The following is a 21,352-nucleotide window of genomic DNA, read 5'->3' as shown; positions in this document are numbered from 1 at the left end:
CTAAAGACCCCCGACGACAATGGAGTCAGCGAGGAGACACGCTTACAACGCAACATGTAAACTCCAGGTTATCAGTTCAGGTTGTTCCGGTTCACATAGAGAGACCGGGGGGCTTTTTTCACGCTTCACCATCTCTCTTGGTCTGTGACTCCATGCCCCCCCACACCACCACTTCTGTCAAGCAGCTGAATTCGAAGCTTGCCATCATTCTGGAGGATTAACGAAATAACTCCAACCTCTGGACATCGGTGTGAACAGAGCCTTTAAAGTTAAGCTGGGGCGTCGTGGAGTGATGGATGAGAGACGTGAACACACGTTTATCAGGACTGGAGGCAGTGCCAAGCGAGTTACACCCCCACAATATGTGGTGGATTGTGGATCCTGGACTAATGTGTCTGCTTCGACTTTTGTCTGATGTTTCGATAAAGCCAGCAAACGTGACGGTCAGCGATAGTGAAACTACTGAGATATTCAATGCAGACCGAAGATGAGGACTTCGAAGGATTTAGCACAGATTTATCAAAAAAATAAAGAAATAAAAACATATTTAAAAAATAATGTCGGTGTATTTTTTTTATTTAAATACATACTACAACACAGTTCAACTACAGTCACCTTTTTGCTTCTGTTAGCTAGCATGCACAGAACAATAAGGAGCGCTGTGTGTCCGGTTAAAGTACAGAAATATACTCTTTTATTTAGACTGCAACTCTTTGTACAATGAGCCGAATGGTGCGCAGAATACAGTAATTTAAGGACTTTAAATAGGCAACTAAAGCAATTAGTTTATATACTATAGACTATAATTATAGATATGTCCCTGCCCTACAGTAAACAGTCCCACAGCACTACACCTCTGCTTTATGACAGTTATATTACTGTAGTTAAGGCTTATGCCTCCTACTTAAACACTACATGAAATAAGACAAGAATAACTTCCACCATGTCATTTATTGCTGAACATCAGATCTTCATTGTGCTTCTCCCATAGCTCAATATTGCTACAAAGCGCTGGCAGTACGGGGACACACTGCTCGGAAAATGACTGCAGCCAATGAGTTAATGTCTAAATCAAACATTTTTAAGATTGACATACTGCAATGTTTACCTGTTATTAATAAATGGTGACTGGGAGACTGCCCTTTTTTAACTGCTGCTGATAGCCGCTACTTCTGTCTGCTCTCATCCCGCCTCCAGTGAATGACAGGAAGTGAAACATGAGCTCAAATATTTTTTTCAAGAACAAAAAAAACCCGGTATTCACCAGTTTACAATTGTTTTCTGTTCCGATTCTATTCCGGAACAAAAATACCAAATACTGTTCCTGCCAAAATACCAAAAATTTCCAGTTTTCATTTTCGTATTTGAAACCCAACTGACCCGTCCTCTGTTGCAGAGGCAGAGCTGGAGGATGATGGGGGTTCAGAGTCAATCTCTCGGGGCGAAGTCACTAAGGTAGTTAAACAACTGCACGGTGGCAAAGCCCCGGGTGTTGATGAGATTCGCCCGGAAATGCTGAAGGCTCTGGGTGTTGAGGGGCTGTCGTGGATGACACGCCTCTTTAACATTGCGTGGAAGTCTGGGACAGTGCTGAAAGAGTGGCAGACTGGGGTGGTGGTTCCTCTTTTTAAAAAGGGGGACCAGAGGGTGTGTGCCAACTACAGGGGCATCACACTCCTCATCCTCCCTGGGAAAGTTTACTCCAAGGTGCTGGAAAGGAGGGTCTGGCTGATTGTCGAGCCTCAGATTGAGGAGGAACAATGTGGGTTCCGTCCCGGTCGTGGAACAATGGACCAGCTTTTTACTCTCACAGGGATCCTAGAGGGGGCTTGGGACTATGCCCATCCAGTCTACATGTGTTTTGTAGACTTGGAGAAGGCGTATGATCGAGTCCCCAGGGATATACTGTGGGAAGTACTGCGGGAGTATGGGGTGAGGGGGCCTCTCCTCAGGACCATCCAATCCCTGTACGCCCAAAGTGAGAGCTGCGTTCGGGTTCTCGGCAGTAAGTCGAACTTGTTCCGAGTAGCTGTTGGCCTTTGCCAGGGCTGCGCTTTATCACCAGTTCTGTTTGTGATTTTCATGGACAGGATATCGAGGCGTAGTCGTGGTGAGGAGGCTTTACAGTTTGGTGGCCTGAGGATTGCATCGCTGCTTTTTGCAGGTGATGTGGTCCTGTTTGCGTCATCAGCCTGTGACCTACAGCACTCACGGGTCCGGTTTGCAGCCAAGTGTGAAGCGGCGGGGATGAGGATTAGCACCTCCAAATCTGAGGCCATGGTCCTCAGCAGGAAACCGGTGGACTGCCTTCTCCGAGTGGGGAATGAGGTCCTTCCACAAGTGAAGGAGTTTAAGTATCTTGGGGTCCTGTTCACGAGTGAGGGAACAATGGAGCGTAAGATTAGACGGAGAATTGGGGCAGCAGGAGCGGTATTGCAGTCGCTTTACTGCACTGTTGTCACAAAGAGGGAGCTAAGCCAAGAGGCAAAGCTCTCCATCTACCGTTCAATCTTCGTTCCTACCCTCACCTATGGTTATGAGTGATGGGTCATGACCGAAAGAACGACATCGCGGATACAAGCAGCCAAAATGGGCTTTCTCAGGTGGGTAGCTGGTGTCTCCCTTAGAGATAAGGTGAGAAACACTGCTGTTCGCGAGGGGCTCAGAGTAGAGTCGCTGCTCCTTCGCGTGGAAAGGAGTCAGTTGAGGTGGTTTGGGTGTCTGGTGTGGATGCCTGCAGGGCGCCTCCCTAAGGAGGTGTTTCTGGCACGTCCAGCTGGGAAGAGACCTCGGGGCAGACCCAGGACCAGGTGGAGGGATTATATCTCAACACTGGCCTGGGAACGCCTTGGGATCCCCCAGTCAGAGCTAGTGGATGTGGCCGGGGAAAGGGAAGTTTGGGGCTCCCTGTTGAAGCTGCTGCCCCCGCGACCCGACTACGGATAAGCAGTGGAAGATGGATGGATGGATTTGAATTTTGCCTTTGAATTTGTTTGTTTTACACATTTTTTTCAATTATGTTAGCAGCAATTCCACCACGAAATTTTAGTGTGTATTGGTAAGTACTTAATCACAGTAAATTTTAATCTAACAATAAGGTACTGTAGGTATACCTCAGATAACTTTGTTAATGAGGAGTCGAAAAACAACGTAACTAAAACAAAAATAACCATTCTCAATTCTGTAATGTATTTTATTTATGAATGCATTTTCAGTAATATATGGTGAATACTAATCTATTTCAATCTTACAAAATATCTTTTTTTTAATATATTACAGAAAAAACATTGCGGTCTTGTCACTTTTTCTGCATTGCGGGTCATTTATTTATTTATTTTACATTAACATGATATTATGCGCTTTTACCCTTTACTAGTGATTTTACCACTTCAATGTTTGTGGCAGACAGATGTAAAGTCAAGTAAAACAATGTAAACTTGATTTTTATTTTTCCATGTATGATTTTTTTAAAACCAATATGTAATTGACGTAACTCCAAACGACGCAAGCCATGGCATACCTAAATATGTTTAGTTAACTTTGAGAATGTGGTTTTTCTCCACAGAACACCTGTTCCGGTGAGAATATAGAGATTTATAATGTTACCTGTTCATAGAACTCGTTCACGATCCCCTCTGTCCACTGCAAGTGCAGTTCTTTACACTTGAGTGGTCCATTGACATCAGCCAGCTTGATGCACATCTGACACACCAGCAATCGGTCATTTTCATTTGTCCAGTCGATACCAGAAACTCCATCATCACCAACCTAGAGAATTGTGCAAACAAAGGTTTGCATACTGACAAATCCAGACATGGACTGTAAAGAACTCTCAACTGGTTGGTCGTCAAATTTCGTTAAGCAAAGGAGTAAGGAACATTTCTATTAGAACAGTACAAAAAATTGACAAGAGATGAGACAAAATAACCAGTTGGATGATGTATGCTCTCTTTACCTTTGCATTAAACTCTGCTAAGAAGTCGAAGTGCTTTTTGAGGTCAGTGGCCAGTATGGCTTCAATAACTAGGAAACGGAAGCGCTTGAACTCCACGTGTTCAAGGTTAACCAGGAAGTTATACTCAGGTCGAGACATGAAGAGGTTCCATGCAGAGGCTGCATGGTGATTTTCCAAGACTGAACGATCGTTGTATAGAAGAGCCTAGATTGGGTGACCAAGAGGAGAAACCATCTAAGCTTGTTTGCTTTCCACACAGGTTGGGTAACATTCATTTAAGTACTGAAGTTTACAACAATTGCAATTTACATTACAGTAGTATGATGTTGATGGTTTGTGCAGCTGTAATTTAGTTCACAGTAATGTTTTCACTATTACTTGCAGCCTTTATAAACACTTCATAACATTTAAAAAATAGAAATGTTCATCCTTAAGCCATGTTGTGAGCTTAATGTGCTGAAGATGATGAAGCTTGCTGTTGTGGTTAGTTAACTTTATGTAAATTTCTGCATCTACTCTAGATGAAAATGTGACATCCCTCAGTTGATTCATCCCCACCACCCCTGCTAACATTCATTTACCTGTGGTGCACTGGTAGCTACAAGAAAGGCGTTGGTTCTTCCAGGATGGTCATAGTCATGCATGGCAGCAGCTACATAAAGGGCCATTAACTCTAGGCTAGGAATAAGCCCAGCCAGGGAGCCATAACCTTCTTCCTGCACAGAGCTCATCTTGGATACCAGGTAGCCTGTTGAACCAGGCATTATGCCATTCTCTGAGTCTACAAGGAAAAAGAAACAGCTCAGCTGTTTGTCAATGTTTTCTTACTAATTTTACATCATGTAAAAAGCCATCTTCTTACTTGATGTAAATTTAGTTTTTGGGAAGATAATTTCAACAATTCATCTTCTGTATATTTGACGCCAGTGTTGTTGACTGTGAAATAGGTCATAAAAAGAAAGCGTACTAAATACTAAATCACTGAAAACAGAAATGAGAATATTTAACAGACCAACATGTGTTAACTATTTAAGAATTAACTTAACTAGTTATTCTCTGTCCGTCTGTCTCTCTGTCTGTCTGTCTTTTAGCCTTCTTTATGTATTTGCCTGTGCCTTAAAATAAATGTCTGTTCAGTTATCTTTTGTCATTTATTCATTGTCTTGAAAGCAATCCCTGTGAATGTTTTTGACACTTATTTGACTACTGTATTATTTTTTTTTTTTTTTTTTTTTATTTGGGTCAGCAGTGGCTCAGTAGAAGAGCGGGTCTTGCAATGATCACAAGGTCGGCGGTTCGATTTCTGCTCCTGACCACTCACCCAGAGTGTGAGCTGACACCTCCCACTGTCAGCTCACACTCTTCCCAAGCAATGCAGAGGCATCCTCGAGCAAGGCACCACCCCCCTTTACAAGTTGCTCATTAGGGCGCATTTATTTTGTCACTTATTCGTTGTCTTGAAAGCAACAAATGTGCGAGAGACAGGCTAAAAAACTTCATTCAGAGTTTAAACCACACACATGTAATTTAATGTAATTTATTGAACCCTTGCGACACAAGGGTGTGGCAAGGGTATATTTATTTGACAGTAAAGGGAGAAATTTTTTTTAAAAATAGTCTGTCCATAATTGACACCACTCAAGCCAACAATTAAATCGTCAATCAGAGAGAATGACAGAATGCATCTAAAGAGTGAATGTTTTTGTGCAGTTGTCTAAAGCCGTTGCTAAATGTATTAAAAGCTCTTACCAGTGTGTATTCCATTCTCAGTCAGCAAGAGGGGCAGGCCTGGCACAGGTTGTGTGGTGAGGTACCACACAGCATGCAGCACGTCAGTGGCATGGATCCGGTTGTGGTCTGAGAAGAGCAAAACATGCTTATTCCCACCAGTGGAGGGCAGTAAGACAACAGTGGAACTAGATGAATACACAACACAGTACACCTAAGCAAGTAGACAGACCAAAAAAATTAATAAGAGCTTATATTTTAACATGACCAGATATTAAACTGATAGAACCCTGTTCTTGGGTAGCTGTACTAAATTAAGGACTGGCCTCATCAACCTCTCAAAGCAAGCCAGCACTTACTCATTCAGACAATGGCAGTAGATTACATGAATGGTAGGTTATGTGTCTCAGGAGTGATACAGATTCACACAATCTAACCAATCAATAAAATACCCACAGGAAAAACTTCAGTTCAAAATCCTGCCCAAACACACAGACTGCAGGGACGATTGTTCAAGCAGAACCTCACCACAGTAGATTTAGTGAACAAGAGTATGTTTTCATCATGAGCCTGAAGCATCGTAGTTCTGCCATCACATCAATGATCAGGTATGTTGATGACACAGTATGACTCATGTAAGGCTGTGTTCTCTTCTTCAGGATGCACAGTGTTGGAAATTTGCAGATCTGATGTGTGAGTGATTTCAAACTCATTTTGGCCCATTGTTGATGCAGATATGTGGAAAAATATTTTTACATAATGAAGAGAACCTTTTCTGATGTTGTGTATTCAGGATATTATTGTACTTTCTACTCAATCTGCATCTTTTTCAGTCATTTCATCACAAATTTAAAAGGAAATTCTGAAATTGTATGTTAAAAGCCTCTCTAATATAATGCAGACTATATGCTGTTATGGTACTGTGTATCCCTCTTATAGCTCTTCCGAATGTGCTGCAAGGCAGTAGCTTTCCCTTTCAAAGTATAGAAAGTTTATTGATTGATTGATTTATATTTTTCACATTGGTTCATATTTATTATAAAAGCAGGGTCACCATGAAAAGTCTGTAGTTTTCTCATTAAAACTGAACTTAGTGAATATTAACTTCCATGAGTGACATAAGCATACAAACACAAATGACTGAAACAGGGAGACAAAGAACTTTTAGAGGGCTTGATTTCACTGATAATGTGATGCATCCACCTTGTGGTAGAAAAGAGTAACGCTAAACATCAACAATTCACTCAACTAGAATGGCACTCAGCAGACATCATGCCTCCACTAAAAGCCTGAGGACCCACCCTACCACAAAGATTTGTGGAAACTGGTTAATTAATTATGGCACAGTTCTGCTGATGAATAAACAACCAAAACCAGCAAACCATTGGATGGACATAGTGGAATTATAACCTCCTTGGCAGACGTTATGGAAGGAAAATATTTACTCACAAGGGATGACCCTGTATCCATTCTCCAAAGCTTGGAAGTAGTTCATGAACTCTTGCACTGGAATTTTAAAGGTCTCAAACAGACCTGTGTCTTTAAAGAGCCTATAGGAAACCTGGAATATGATATGATATGAATCAAATCTCATTTCCGTACATATTATCATTTACATTTAGTGTTGTTGTTTCAAGCAATACAAATTTAATCTCAGTACCAGAATCAGAGCTAATGCTAATTACATATGCTGTATATGATCACCACTGACTCCTTTTTAATGCATCCAGTGTTGATATGTTCACAAGACATAAATGTCACACCGTTGTTACCATTTACTCATTTGTTTGTGCGTACCTGACTGAGGATGCAGCCTTTTTCATTGTTGGTCTTCTCAACAAGACTGAAAATGGGAAAGTTCCATTTGTTGAGTTGAGTCATCAGTGGCTCCAGCCCTGGCATCACTATAGGGTCCAGGGCCAAGTTTGTTTTTTCCTGTCAGGTAAAGATACAGAGAGAACAACACTCTCTAAGAGCCACTGCTCTTTGCTCAGGCTGCATTTGTAAATAAGAACCTGTTCTTAATTGCTTGCCTGGTTAAATAAAGGTTAATAAAATAGAGACTGCATTGTTGCTTGTGGTTTATTAAATATATAAAGGTTAAAAACCATGACAACTTAAAATAACTATGGTAATTCGTACGTACTGTGAGTCAGAATAAAATGAGCTGCCATCTGTTCTTATTGCTGTTTTATGAGGGATTTTTGGCACATAACAACACGTTAAAGATAAAATTAACTACTCATCACCAAACTGTACCTGAACATTTGCCTACCTCTGGTGATGACAGGATCGGCTGAAGAATGATGTCCTCTGTCAGATATTTCCTGCCACGTTCTCTTGCTTCAGACTGCTTCTTCCCTCCCTCTCCATCGTCCTCATTCTGTGCAAAGTCGCTGCTGTCACTGTGGTTGGTCTCATAGGTGCTGTCATAGGTGCTGTCGTAGTCTGAAGACACTATGGCACGTTCATCTGGGAAATGTCACACATGATACACATTCATGAAACCATTTTATATGGTTATCCAATGAATCAGAGAGGGAAGCTGCTAAGATGGTTGGCATAAGTGAGTGGAAATATCAGCCTGGGAAATCAGCTGGAAACAGAGTCTACATTTATCAATCAGGTTACATTCTGATGATTTTCTTTGATATCACTTCAAGAAGATTCACAAATCAGTTCCTCGTGCTGGATTGCTCAATTATAACAGATTACAGTATAACTAAATCTCTCTTTTTTATAGAATGCGAATGAGGTTAGAATGTGAACATCAGGTTTTCTAGCTCAACCAGATGAACATGTCTAGTGTCACCAACTTGCTCTAGTTTACCTGGATGTGATATTCTATCTCCTATGTCAGAAGATTCCACACCATGACCCAGTCGGTTGTTGAAAGGCCTCCCACAGCTGAGAGAAAGATATTTAAAAAAATGTTGACACACTGAGAGGATACACTCTAATTTGATCAGCCAATCTCATCTAATTATTGAAGCAGCCCTGAGGACAAATAAGGACACACATGCAGTTAATATAGTTCATTTTGGGAATTTGAGTATCCAAATTGCTAATCAGAAGGTAACAGGAAATTAATTAAAGTCCAGGGCATCACCTGCCGCAGAGTGATGGAGGGCGCCAGTGTGGGGTGGTGGAGCTTGGGGCGCTCTGGCTATGAGTTAAGGCTCTGTGGTGACTTGTGGGGCCCACAAAGCCAGGGGTCTGCTCTGTCTGAACCCCGGCCAGCTCAGGAAGCTGCACTGAACATGTCTTTGTAGTGGGGCTTGACAGGGGAGTGCACTGGATGGAAGGAGAAGGGCACGGAGAGCCCAGAGGTGACACGTTGGAAGGGGGGAAACCTGAAAATAACGCAACACACATTAAAGTAGGTGTCAGACCGCACCTTCAAATACAAGTTTGATTTATCATTAAGAACAGAAAAATGAGAAGACAAGGGACAACAAGAAAAAGAAACACTGATTTTTTTTTATAATGACATCTAACCTGCTGCACATCCGTTTATTTTAAAAAAAATAGTTTCAGCGGACAGCACATTAGTAACGTGCAGTAGTTGAAGTTTTAGATATTTCTATAGTGATATGACATTAAATCATCGGTCCATGCTGATCACATCTTAGTCTTTTTTACCCTCATGCATTAACAACAAAAAGCAATTTTTCAAATGTGGAACTTGATAAGTGCAATGAATAGTCAACGTCATATTCAAAAACAAAATATATGTAAATGCAGACCTCTTTTATTCAACATACTCAACATACATAGATGTGCACACACACACACACACACACACACACACACACACACACACACACACACACACACACACACACACACACACACACACACACACACACACACACACACACACCTGGTCTGCCCAGTGGTTTGTTGTAGAGATGGTTGGAGGCAGTACAGGAGGAAGACATGGAGCGGCTCTTTGAAATGGTCATCAATGAGTTGTTCCATGTTTCACTGAATTAATATAAAAAACCATCACATAATGAATAAAAGGCTATGTTCTTGGTCTGTTACTGTTCAAAATTATTTTGCTAGGATTCACTGAAGCGAGTGAATGAGGCTTACCCGTCTGAATTGTGTTTGATGCTGGCTGATCGGTCTCGACGTGGAGGGCCAGGCTCGATGGTGGGCAGACCCGTGGCGGAGGTGGTCGTGGTCCAAGTTGATGAGATTCTTCTGAGCAATCCTGGGGGCAGACTCCGTCTTAGACGCTGTGATGCAGATAAATACATCCATTACACACTCACAGAAGCTTTAAAGAGATGGAAGGAAGGAAGATGCCATTAATACCACAGGGCTTTGGAATAGGCATCAAAAATGATAGAACACTACGTTGTACTTTTGAGTGATTACAATATGAAATATGTGTTTACTAGACACACATAAGACAGAATGTGATTTATTGCTCATAACTGGACATAAATTCAACAAGCAGACAGAACAATTGCAGTCAGACATCTATTTAAAGAAATGAAACAAAACTTCCAACTAGACAAAACTCAATGTGCCTCAGTCTTCAAAATTTCTTTATACCTTCCACACACAGACTCATGAATCCACAATCAGCTAGACAGAAGCAGCATCTCTGGATTTCAATACATTGGTCAGTCCTCTGAATGCCCTCACATGCTGTTAAAACTACTTGTCACTTTCTTGATATACTACCCTGGATTGCATCACACGCTTTACTTAGTTGCCAGGCCGCCTTAAGTGTCCACATACAGTACATGTTGAAAATATGGTCTTGTAAGACATTAAAAAAATAAAAAAAGCTCTTCTGGAGCTTGTGCATCATTGTTAGCTGCACGACAAGCAGCAAGGAAGAAAATGAGGCCAATATACGAAGTGACAGATTAATATGTGTGTGTGTGTGTGTGTGTGTGTGTGTGTGTGTGTGTGTGTGTGTGTGTGTGTGTGTGTGTGTGTGTGTGTGTGTGTGTGTGTATGTCTGCATGTATGCTTGTGTGAGTGGTTGTTTGTCTTTAGTGTGACCCTACGATGTGCTGGCAACTCATCCGGGGTGTGCCCCACCTCTCACCCATAGTAAGCTGGGATAGGCTCCAGCAGACCCACGGCCCGCAAAGTAGAAAAGCGGCTGTAATGACACAACTACAGTTGGCTTGTATACAAGAAAATGGATGGATGTATGTTCTAAAGCAGTTTTTATTCTGTATAGTGTTCCTTTGAAAGGTAATCAGATCAGTATTGTTTATTACAACCTGTTTTTGTTTGTTTTTTCCAAGGGGATCTAAGTGATGCTTTTAATTAATTAATCTTTCCTATGAGCTGGTTTGTGAACCTTCAGTTTATATCTTTAGGTTTTTGTAATTGAAGTTAGATGTTATTTGAAAACCAAAAACACATTTTAAATACAGGCACGTTACCTTTGGAATGGCCAATCTCTCTTTTTCTGGCCCCTCTTCTGAGTCAGAGCAGGTATGTGTGTCGGCAGGGATGCGAGGCCGGTGGAGTGGCTGGAGGCTGATCTGAGTGCCAAGAAGGTTTCTGACAGCTTTCAGAGAACTGCAGGTGTTTGGGGGCAGTGAAGGGTCTGCCAACAGGTCTGTGATCAAACCGTGGGCCTCACCCATCACTGCAATGTCCACGACCACACTGGTGCCTGTAGACTGGAGAGAGAAGACCGGAAAGGGGAAGTGATAGAATGAGCGTCTTTATCTCAGAACTGAGGAAAGGAAAGAAAAGCTAAATTTGACTGTGTATTGGAAGCTATCTTTGTAATAAACATTTCATAATCCTTCTATAGTGGAACTTCCTGCCTGTCATTGTATTCTATATGTTGTATTGTAAGTGTAAAAGTTTAGAATTTGAGCGGATGACTTAAGATTAAATTGTAACCTTCATTTATGAATCACTGTGTTACAAATGTCATGAAGAAAATAAATACCACATGCCTAGTGTATATTTGTTGTTATGTGCTACCATACATCATTGATTCAGATTATTGACCAATGTCCCTAAAGGCTGGTCTGTCAAAGGTCAACCGTGAATGTTTTCAACAATGGATTCCAGAGATAATGTCAACATGGGCTAATCAGCTCTTTAATTTAATATTGATTTTCTAACATTTTGAAAGACATGTACGCATAAACATACACACAACACACTCACACATACACATAGATATAGACAGTCTATGCATGTTTTCATCATAGGTCACTTTTTATGAATCTGGGAGAAAGAATACACAATTTCTAAATGAAAAAGAGCACAAATGATGCTGTAGGTTTTGAATTTGATCACAAATCAATGAACAATTCAGTACCAAAATAAAACATAGTCATTTTTAGCAGGTGTAAAATGATGTTAGTGTGCTCCTGATGAAGCGTAAGTGCTTAGCTATGACTCAGTAGTACAGCATCTGTTCACTTATCACAAGGTCAGGGGTCCGATCCCCAGCTCCTGCAGTCTATATACCAAAGTATGTAATGAACAGGTGGTGCCTTGCATGGTATGAATGCTACCACTGTGAATGGATGGATGCTGGCTTGTGTTTAAAGCACTTTAAGTGATAAGTTAGACTACAAAAACATTTATGTACAGTCCATTTACCATTAAAATCTAAAATAATAAACTGCTAATATTTCCAAAAGAACAAAATACAGACAATTGTACGTATCAGCAAAAGGTGATGATATAGTTAGTCTTTGAACACATAAAGCTGAGAAAAGATATGAATTACCTGACTGTTAATAGTACAGCAATAGTGAATATGTGAAAATGAACAAAAACGGATGTTTTTGCAGCTGAATTTAAAAAAAAAATTGGTACACGTTGGATTACAATCCATCAAATTGTGTTGCCTTGCAACACAATGTCTTTCTCTCTTAAAGAAACATGTGGTTTGCTTTGTTGTTTCATTTATAGAGGGATTCTTTAAATATTAAACGGATTTAATTCAGATATTGTATGAATATTCCAAAGGAATTGTCCGATGTCTGACAACTGTACTCTACATGAGTCCTCAATTAACTCATGCTACTGTGTCCATTGTTTACATACCTACAGCCTACAGTACATGATTGTTCTGTTTGTGGCAGAGCTTAATCCTGTTGAACCCCCACCCCTACCTCCACCTAATGCACTCAAACAAAGACAAAGAACATTTGCATAATTTGTTTTGTTTGACAGAATTATTAGCTCTGAATGTCAGAGCTAACATGTCAGAGCTCAGGGCTGTGAGTAGATGTCTCAAGTGAATATAAAGAATTCCTGGAAGAGTGTGTCTGTATATGTGCACCTGTGAGGATGTGCATGTGTGACCTCAACCTGAACAAAACCCATTAGACCACTACAGAGCTTTATGACATCCTGCTATTGTGACATTCAGCCATTACCTGGCAGTAATGGACTCTGTTCAGCTAATGTCAGGGACAGTGAGATAAAGGGAGCTTGGATGTGTGTGTGCGTGTGTGTGTGTGTGTGTGTGTGTGTGTGTGCGCTCGCACGCGTGTGCGTGTATCTGTGTTATTGTTGTTGTTGCTTTTATTGCACTTACTGTATCTCTGTTAGACTTCTGAATTTTTGACATAGAAAACAGCCTGGGAAATTTATGTTTTTGAAAGTACATTCTTTGTGACATCCTTACGCCTTTGTGCTAATGGAGTGCTACAGAACATGTCTATCGGAAACACAATGGACAGACCAGACAAATGGGAAGGTTATTGATTCCTCCAAGCAAAAGCGTACACAAGCAACAGCAGAGGGTGCGATGGTCAATGAGTAAATCAACATTAGACACGCACTCACACACGCACACAGACCTCTTTTATCCAACATACTCAACATACATAGATGTGCACAGACACACAGACACACAGACACACACAGACAGACACACACAGACACACACAGACACACACACACACACACACACACACACACACACACACACACACACACACACACACACACACACACACACACACAGGGACATCAGAATTGTCCCTCGGGTCCAGTCTGTCTGTCTTCTGGGTTATACAGTACATGCTGCACAAAGAAATCTGGATTCCAGTCCCTCGACAAAAGCAGTACACTGTAAGAGATTGAGAGGCTAAACACTGTTAGTTAGTAACAGCTGAAGCAAGATCTACAGTAAGTAAGTTTTAATTAATTTTTTAAAGAATAAAACACTGTTCCTATTCTTAAGTGGAAAGAACTGATTCCACTAAGTGGAATCAGTTGTTAAGCAACATCACACAATTTTTATCAATTAAACTCAATCAACTCAAAGCAGATAAGGCTAAATATGAAACATAATTATAAATGATAAAGAATAAAATGATCGTACTCACATCTACATACAATACAATACAATGACAATATGACACTGAGTGCTCTGGTACCAATTACTGAATAGTAAATACCCACAGTACAGTCTAAGATGTTAGATCGGGTGTTGTCGATGCACTGCTCTGTAATCATTTAACTAATTAACCCCCAAAATGTGAGAATGCTACTTCTAACCCTACCAACCCTAAACCTAGCCCTAACCCTAAACCTAACTCCAAACTTAACCCTAACTCTAACAGCATCCACTGGCCCTTCAAGAAACTTAAAGTTTGACTTCACACATAACAGCATTCTATACATAACAGCAAGTGACTTGTGTAGCATTTGTTGTTTGTTCTCTCTTATAAACATGACTATCAAAGAAGATGATTAATAGAAAATGATGTGGCATGAAAAAATATTTTTAAGCATTGATATATATTTATAAATTCTTATTGGATCATAATGTGGCAGACATGCAAGTTTAGGAATTAAAATCAGTATGAGGATGGAATTGAATGAATCATCACATTCATGGTATTGGGGTCAATATCTTTTAAAGAATCAATGAAGTCAGCTTTATTAAAGCTATTGCTGGACTATTTTATTGAATATACATTTTGTCTTTGATAAATACAAAAGACAACAGTAGTAAAGCGAAGTCATTCATTCCTTGAAAACCTATAGGCTTTAATTTTTTATCACTGAACCACAAACAATATTCCTGTCCAGTATATATATCATAGGGATGATGCTGCCACCAAATTCAGACATGAAGCTTATTCCAGATATAATTATTAAAAACGGAGATGACTCAGGGGGCAAATCAAATTCAGCTGACACTGGTTCAGAGAAACGATGATAGTTCATCATACTCTCCCTCCCTCTCTTGTTTTTTTTGTCACATTTCCAATTTCTCCTTTTCTTCCTCTCATATTTGCTATTTCCCACTTTACCCCCAACCCCCAGCCTATCTCCTGAGAAACAGTTAGAAGCTATGTAGGCAGATGGTGAGAGCAGAGAGAGAGAATGAGAGAAAGAGAACCAGAAAAAGAGAGATAAACATAAAAAGAGTGAGACAGAGTGAGAGAAAGATAGCATTGGACACAGAATGAGAGAAGCGGAGTCCACAGGCAGGCCGTGATCATTCAAGTGAAAAGGAGAACAGCTAGCATTAGTAGGCCAGCTGAGCTCCACAACCAAATCTCCAACAACTGTAAATACAGCATAACAGTGGGTCACTGCCCGTTATAAATAATCTGTAGTAGAGAAAAGTCTAAAATATGTATAATATTTAAATATGTATCCACCTCTGTTAGTGTTAGAATTGGTGGAGGCCAACATACTGTACCAAAGCCAGGGGACAAGTTTGTTTTCTGGATGCAGATATTAAAATTGCAAATAAATACAAAGCACCAACCGATTGGGCAATCATGATTAGAAGAACATATGCATATTTGGAACAAAAGTTAGCTGTTGCTATTTTTGATCAAAATGCATTAATCATATAATACATTTAATGAATTACACAAAGCAGCGATGAAACAAAATTTTGAAAAAAAATTAACCCTAATACATCCACATTTACAGGAGATTCTGCTCCACAACCCATTTATGAGCAATAGTGACACTGAATCTGGTAACAGTGGTTTCACTCTCCTACTTACTCTCACATGCATAACCTGACCTAAAAACTAGGCTGTATCAAGAAGCTTAATTTAGACATTGCTTCAAGTTTGTCCTATTTAAACCACCTCAGCATTCCTGTTAAATGGCTTTACTTTTTTTGTGACAAAGCTCAGGCACATACAACAGCATACAACCAGTCAGAAAGGGAGAGATTTCCATTAAATAAATACTGAACCTGTTTGCGAGGATGTGTTCTGTCCTGATGGTGACCCATGATACTCGTTGAGTGCCTTCTCTGCATCATGAACAAGACAATACAATACCTGGCTTCGTATCTAAATTCCAATGTTACCAAACACCTGCTTAATTCTCTTTCTTTAAGTCTGTTTAAATCTCACAGTCCCAAGAACCTCTTTCAAAAGCAACCATCATTTCAATAATGTAGCCCTGACACATTTCCTCACCCTTTCCTCTTGTCTGTTCTCTTCACTGCAGCTTCATGAACCTCCCTTTATCCCCTCACCCTCCCCTGCCTCTGTATCTACCGATTGCAATTGTTCACAAGTGCCTAGGAGAAAATCTGTGTTACACAGACATCAGATGTATAGAAAATACCTTGTTTCTAGGATACATTGGGACAAAGATCATAGTGACTTGTCTATGAATCATAAAATACTTGAGTGGGGCTAAGTTATCCATGGCTCTACTACGCCCACTACTTGTCAAGTATTTCTTCCTGTGATAGCAGATGATGCATGATAACCGGGAAGGAAGTAGCATGGATAAAACCGTTTTTTATTTTAATTTAATAGAACATTTGTGGCTGATACTGGTACACACATAAACACACACACACGCACGCACGCACGCACGCACGCACACACACACACACACACACACACACACACACACACACACTTGATTTTTGTGATTTTCTTTCTGGCAGATAAAATGATGTATATGTGTATCCCACAGTAACTCATATGATGCTACTACACCATACTGTAAAAAAAAGAAAACATATATGGGTGCATTCTTTCTGTCCTTCCCCTCTGGCCTGCACTGACCTGAGATCTGCTCAGTGCTCTCTTGTAGTCCCACTCTGGCTGGCATGTAGTCTGGAGATGACAAATAAAAACAGAAGCCTCTGTCAAAAAAATCGGATTTTTGAACGCTATAGAATGGTATTGAAGCACAGAACTTTTTTTCTCTATTACTGCTGTCCTTCTTTTCCCTCCTCCCCTCATCCCCCCCTCTGTCAAGCCATCTAAAAATAAAAGAACAGGCGCTGCTGATGAAGGAGAAAAGAACACGTCACATTTAAAGCTGGAAGGCTGATCTACACATAGTACAACGCCGCTCCTCAGCCAATCTGCAACTATTTCCCATGTTTGTGCAATATCAGAACTGCATATGTAATTTTAATTTTAGTAAGATGCCTTTAACAAAGTTATCTGTGTCAACCTGCTACCAATATTTGCATTGAGCTGGATGGCACATAATATTTCAGACCAATCTCTCTACTGGACAAGAAGACAGAGAAAATTTGATTTGAAATCCACTAATATTTTATGTGGTTTGTTTGAACCTCAGTGGCAGCAGGGAGTTAGTTTAAATTGTTCAAATAATGGTCTCTTATATATCAAAAGTTCACTGTCCTTTAATTAAAACAAAGGGACTGGGGACTGACCTGCACCACTTCTTTATAAAAAAAAACAGTAAAGATAATCCTGAGTTTTGGTTCACATCACGTAAAAAGATGTCGCATGAACCCACTCAAGTGTTTGACTCAGGAGAACCCACGCAAAGCAACTGAACTGTTACAGTGATATTTCCCAAAATGTTTATGGGGCCATTGAGAACTGGTTGAACCACATGACAGCAATACTTTTCTGTTTAATTTATGACACATTAAGGAATCATGGATCAAGGAAGAGGAAACATTAAACAACAAATTCTTTGAAAAGGATAAATATTTGGAACTTGAATAATTAAAGAAATTATTTTGTGTAAACAGACCTTTTTATGTATTCGTAAGTGTAATGGCATCTCGGTTGGACGCCTTTTTCTTCTGCATCCCCTCTGTGTGGTTCAGATTCATAAATACATTTATTTTTGTTTAGAAATCATCACAGCACAATCAGAACATTTTTTTGTTCATTGCCTTCAACAGCCTGTCACCAGAATGGAATACACAATTGGAATAATAACTGGTATGCGATCTTGTTGGGGTTCTGCCAGGAATTTCAGATGGAAATCACACTAAGAGCCTAAGACAAGTAATGTGTTTTTGCAGCTGAACAGATGCCGGGACATTTACCAAACCAGTGTGAGGGACTCAACACACGCACATGCAACTGTACACACATACATGCATGTGTGTGTGACGTAGCATATGTAGCCCATTACACACAAGTGCATGCACGCATGTGTGTGATGAGCTACATATACCACGACAATATCTTTTTATATGTACAGTTTGTATTGTTCCAAACTCTGACTATAGATAGAGTTAGGAACAATAATCAATACATTTCCTTTTCTGTGCTTTAAAATTATATCTCTCAGGTATAAATTCATTTTATATTATTATAGCAGGGCACCTCTTGTCCAATCTTTCTTTTTCTTTTTTTTATCATGTGTCAAATTTAGTCAGTGAAATGTTAACTGGATTCTCAGACCTTTTTATCGTTATGCCGCATATAAGAAAATAGACCCAAAGTTAGTGGGATTTTGTCACAATCTAAAATAATATCTGAAGTGAATTTTGCCTTTAATGTTTTTCTAATAAACAAATAGTCAGATATTGTTATTGTTTCCACAGTTGAACTGTTTCGTGGTTTTCTGGAAACAAAATGCTATAGTACAAAATGGTATTTGTATTTAAATAATATTTCTTGATTATTCCTCATAATAAATAATATGCATTAATGATGATAACTGGTCTAGGCCGAGGAATGTTTTGCATGTGAATGTGATGTCTGTGGACAGTGCTACTTATATACTTGTAGTCTATAGACCGTTGCGCAAAATGGCCTAAAATTACTGTACAACTGTCATCCTCTGGAGAGGACTTTGCATCATGAATGACAGATGAGATAATCTGCCTAATACTGCAGATTCAATATTATGTGAGGCTGTCAGGATGGGAGGAAGATTGTCTGGGGGAATAGAAAACACTGCTGAGTCACACTCAACTGACCATGTAAAATATGTATAATTCACCTTGAAATGCCTCACTACGTGTATATGAATATAAAGACAGCAGCCAGCCAGAAAAAAAGGTCAGAAATATGTTTCTGCAAACCACAAATGTGTTAGTTATGTGAACAGTTCTGAGGAGATGCTTCAAATTACTTGTATATGAGCTACTGATCTGTAGTAGAAGGGCATGGTGATGGTGTAACACCTAGAAATGACAGGTGCCAAGTATCTGACTGCTATTCTGTTCATGGTAATAGAAGAGGGCAGTTTTACAGTAATGACTGTCAGATCAGAGGCAGATGTAATTTGTAAGAATATCAAGTTGTTACATTTAGTCTCTTTCGTGAACTCCACACATCAGTTTCTTTCATTTACCCAAGCCTTTTAAAGTCTCCTTAAAATCCTATTGAGGTGCAAGGAGCTTGGTTCGCCTGAGACAAGTTACCAGTTTATCAGGGTGTCTTAAACAAAGAACCATAGTGCATATGAGCCGAATATTCTGCCAACTCTGCATAACAATGATTTCATTAATTTCTAATAAGCTCCTGCTTACTCCTGCCTGCACATACTAACATATAAAGTATATGCATGTGTTTGTTCAAACTAGAGTGTGCTCTTAATTTCCTTTCGGGGATTACTAAAGTATACTAAATTATCAGAGTTAAAATTAATGGTGTGCTGTCTTTCACCTTTAGTCCATCTTTACAGCTTTTTTTCAGTCGCTAACAAGCGCTTACCTATACTTCAAATACTTTTTCTAAACTCTTAACACAGACTCACACCTACAAAACGCAATTGACCAAATGGATAATTTTCTTCTCAAAAACACAGTTTGTTAAATATATACTAATTCTTCATTTCAAAATAGAACACATCTTTCTCTGCATACACTAACTTATATTTTATTTATTTTTTTGTTTTAGTCAGTTTATTTTTTTATTTCCAGACATGTTATTCCAGCTTCACTTCACTTTCATCAGTTTTGGAACATCAACAACATCCGAAAAGAAGGGTTCCCTTCAGCTGAATCAACAACATCTCTTTCATTACAACAGATCATCAACCAGATTCATACAGTCAGTCAGTCATCTTCAGATTACCACCGCTGTATCCGCCACAGCCGGAGCCGGGGGACACTCCGGGCACGACGCCAGTGCACCGCGGAGCCATCACATTTAAATTATTTGATTTTGGTACATTGTTGTTTTGAATCGTCCATTCATTCCAGTGGAAGGAACAGACATACCAGTCTTGGTTGGACGTCAAACCATGCTATTACTGCTTGTGAATGATGGAAAACCACATTGTCTCAGGTGATCGCAAAGGTCCTCATGTTTTCTCCCTCCTGATCCTGCTCTGGAACCAGGCGCTGGTGGAGATCACTGAGAAAATCAAGGAGGCGCTCGGTATTGTAGGGTCTAACCTGGCATCTGTGTAGGAGTAATCCTGCATTTGCCATTGCTGCACACATGGTAATGTTGGACCCTCTCTGTCCTGGCACATCAACTGTGGCTTTTTTCCCCAATTACATCACTCCCATGTCGACACCTTTTGGCCGAATTGAATCCTGCCTCATCGATGTACATGAATTCATGAGGGGTCTTGTTGGGCTCCAATTCCGTAACTCTCTGAAACAAAGTTTATGCAAATCTCATTACTGTATACCATACTGTGCTGTAACCTATTACTGTTTAGGTCACACATTTGCAAAGCGCAAAACTTATAGAACTGATCATTGAACTGCATATAGAGTACTATAGCTGGATATATTGTACCTTCTTTACTCTCACTGTTCCTCACAAAGGGAACCGTGTAGAGCTGCTTCATCTGGACTCTATTTTTGGACAATGTCCACGTAATGGTTGTTGGGCTGATGCTATTGATATTTTCAAATACCTCACGGTCCTCCACAATTCTGGTTTGAATATCATGCACTTTTATTGAATTATTTGCAACAACCATTCCTACAATGGGAAGTTCTTGATCATTATTGAGAGGCTTTCCTCTTCCCCCAGAGGAAGGAAGTCATTGCATTCTTTACAGGGACAAAAAAAAATCAATACATGCATTACTGTATGGCCTTATTTGCATGTCATGTCTACTCTAATTGTGTTTAGAAATTTGAAAATGTGACTACTGGTTGGACAAACGCTTGTAAGTGACTGAAAAAAACTGGAAATCACTCAGATCTAGAAACCACATAGTTAACTTCTGAACCTCTTGGTTCTCTTTTCTGCTACAGAGATTAGTCAGTTTATTTTGATATTCTCCTTATCTAAATCATTCAACGGCCTCATAGACCCAGTTGCCACAAAGCTCATCATAAAAGCTTTAGCTTTACATAGTAGCCACCGCCTTAATGTAATTAACCTGTCATTATCAGCAGGATACATACCACAGCGCTTTTAGGTAGCTGTAATCAAACCTCTTCTTAAAAAACAACAACAACCAGTTCTAACGAAGTACAGACCCATATCAAATCTCCAATTCATATCTAAGATCTTGGAAAAAATA

General features: G+C 39.8%; 1 protein-coding gene across 1 annotated transcript in view; it reads right to left on the bottom strand.

The window, feature by feature from the left end:
• Positions 1-1,736: 1,736 nt before the first annotated feature.
• LOC137596578 (cGMP-inhibited 3',5'-cyclic phosphodiesterase 3A-like) overlaps positions 1,737-21,352 on the bottom strand; it is a 71,267-nt gene continuing 51,651 nt past the window's right edge. The window contains exons 2-15 of the mRNA XM_068317232.1: positions 16,702-16,752; positions 11,101-11,343; positions 9,782-9,927; positions 9,567-9,670; positions 8,793-9,036; positions 8,514-8,590; positions 7,959-8,155; positions 7,481-7,618; positions 7,133-7,244; positions 5,705-5,812; positions 4,537-4,736; positions 3,956-4,159; positions 3,607-3,768; positions 1,737-2,367 (exon numbers count right to left, since the gene is read on the bottom strand). Of these exons, the coding sequence (XP_068173333.1) occupies positions 2,209-2,367; positions 3,607-3,768; positions 3,956-4,159; positions 4,537-4,736; positions 5,705-5,812; positions 7,133-7,244; positions 7,481-7,618; positions 7,959-8,155; positions 8,514-8,590; positions 8,793-9,036; positions 9,567-9,670; positions 9,782-9,927; positions 11,101-11,343; positions 16,702-16,752 (2,145 nt within the window). The 3' untranslated portion in view covers positions 1,737-2,208. The remainder of the gene's footprint in view (positions 2,368-3,606; positions 3,769-3,955; positions 4,160-4,536; positions 4,737-5,704; positions 5,813-7,132; positions 7,245-7,480; positions 7,619-7,958; positions 8,156-8,513; positions 8,591-8,792; positions 9,037-9,566; positions 9,671-9,781; positions 9,928-11,100; positions 11,344-16,701; positions 16,753-21,352) is intronic.

Source organism: Antennarius striatus, chromosome 6 (genome assembly GCF_040054535.1).
Source record: "Antennarius striatus isolate MH-2024 chromosome 6, ASM4005453v1, whole genome shotgun sequence".
NCBI lineage: Eukaryota > Metazoa > Chordata > Actinopteri > Lophiiformes > Antennariidae > Antennarius > Antennarius striatus.
The sequence above is the reverse complement of the archived record's forward strand: the minus strand, read 5'-3'. Positions and strand labels throughout refer to the sequence as shown.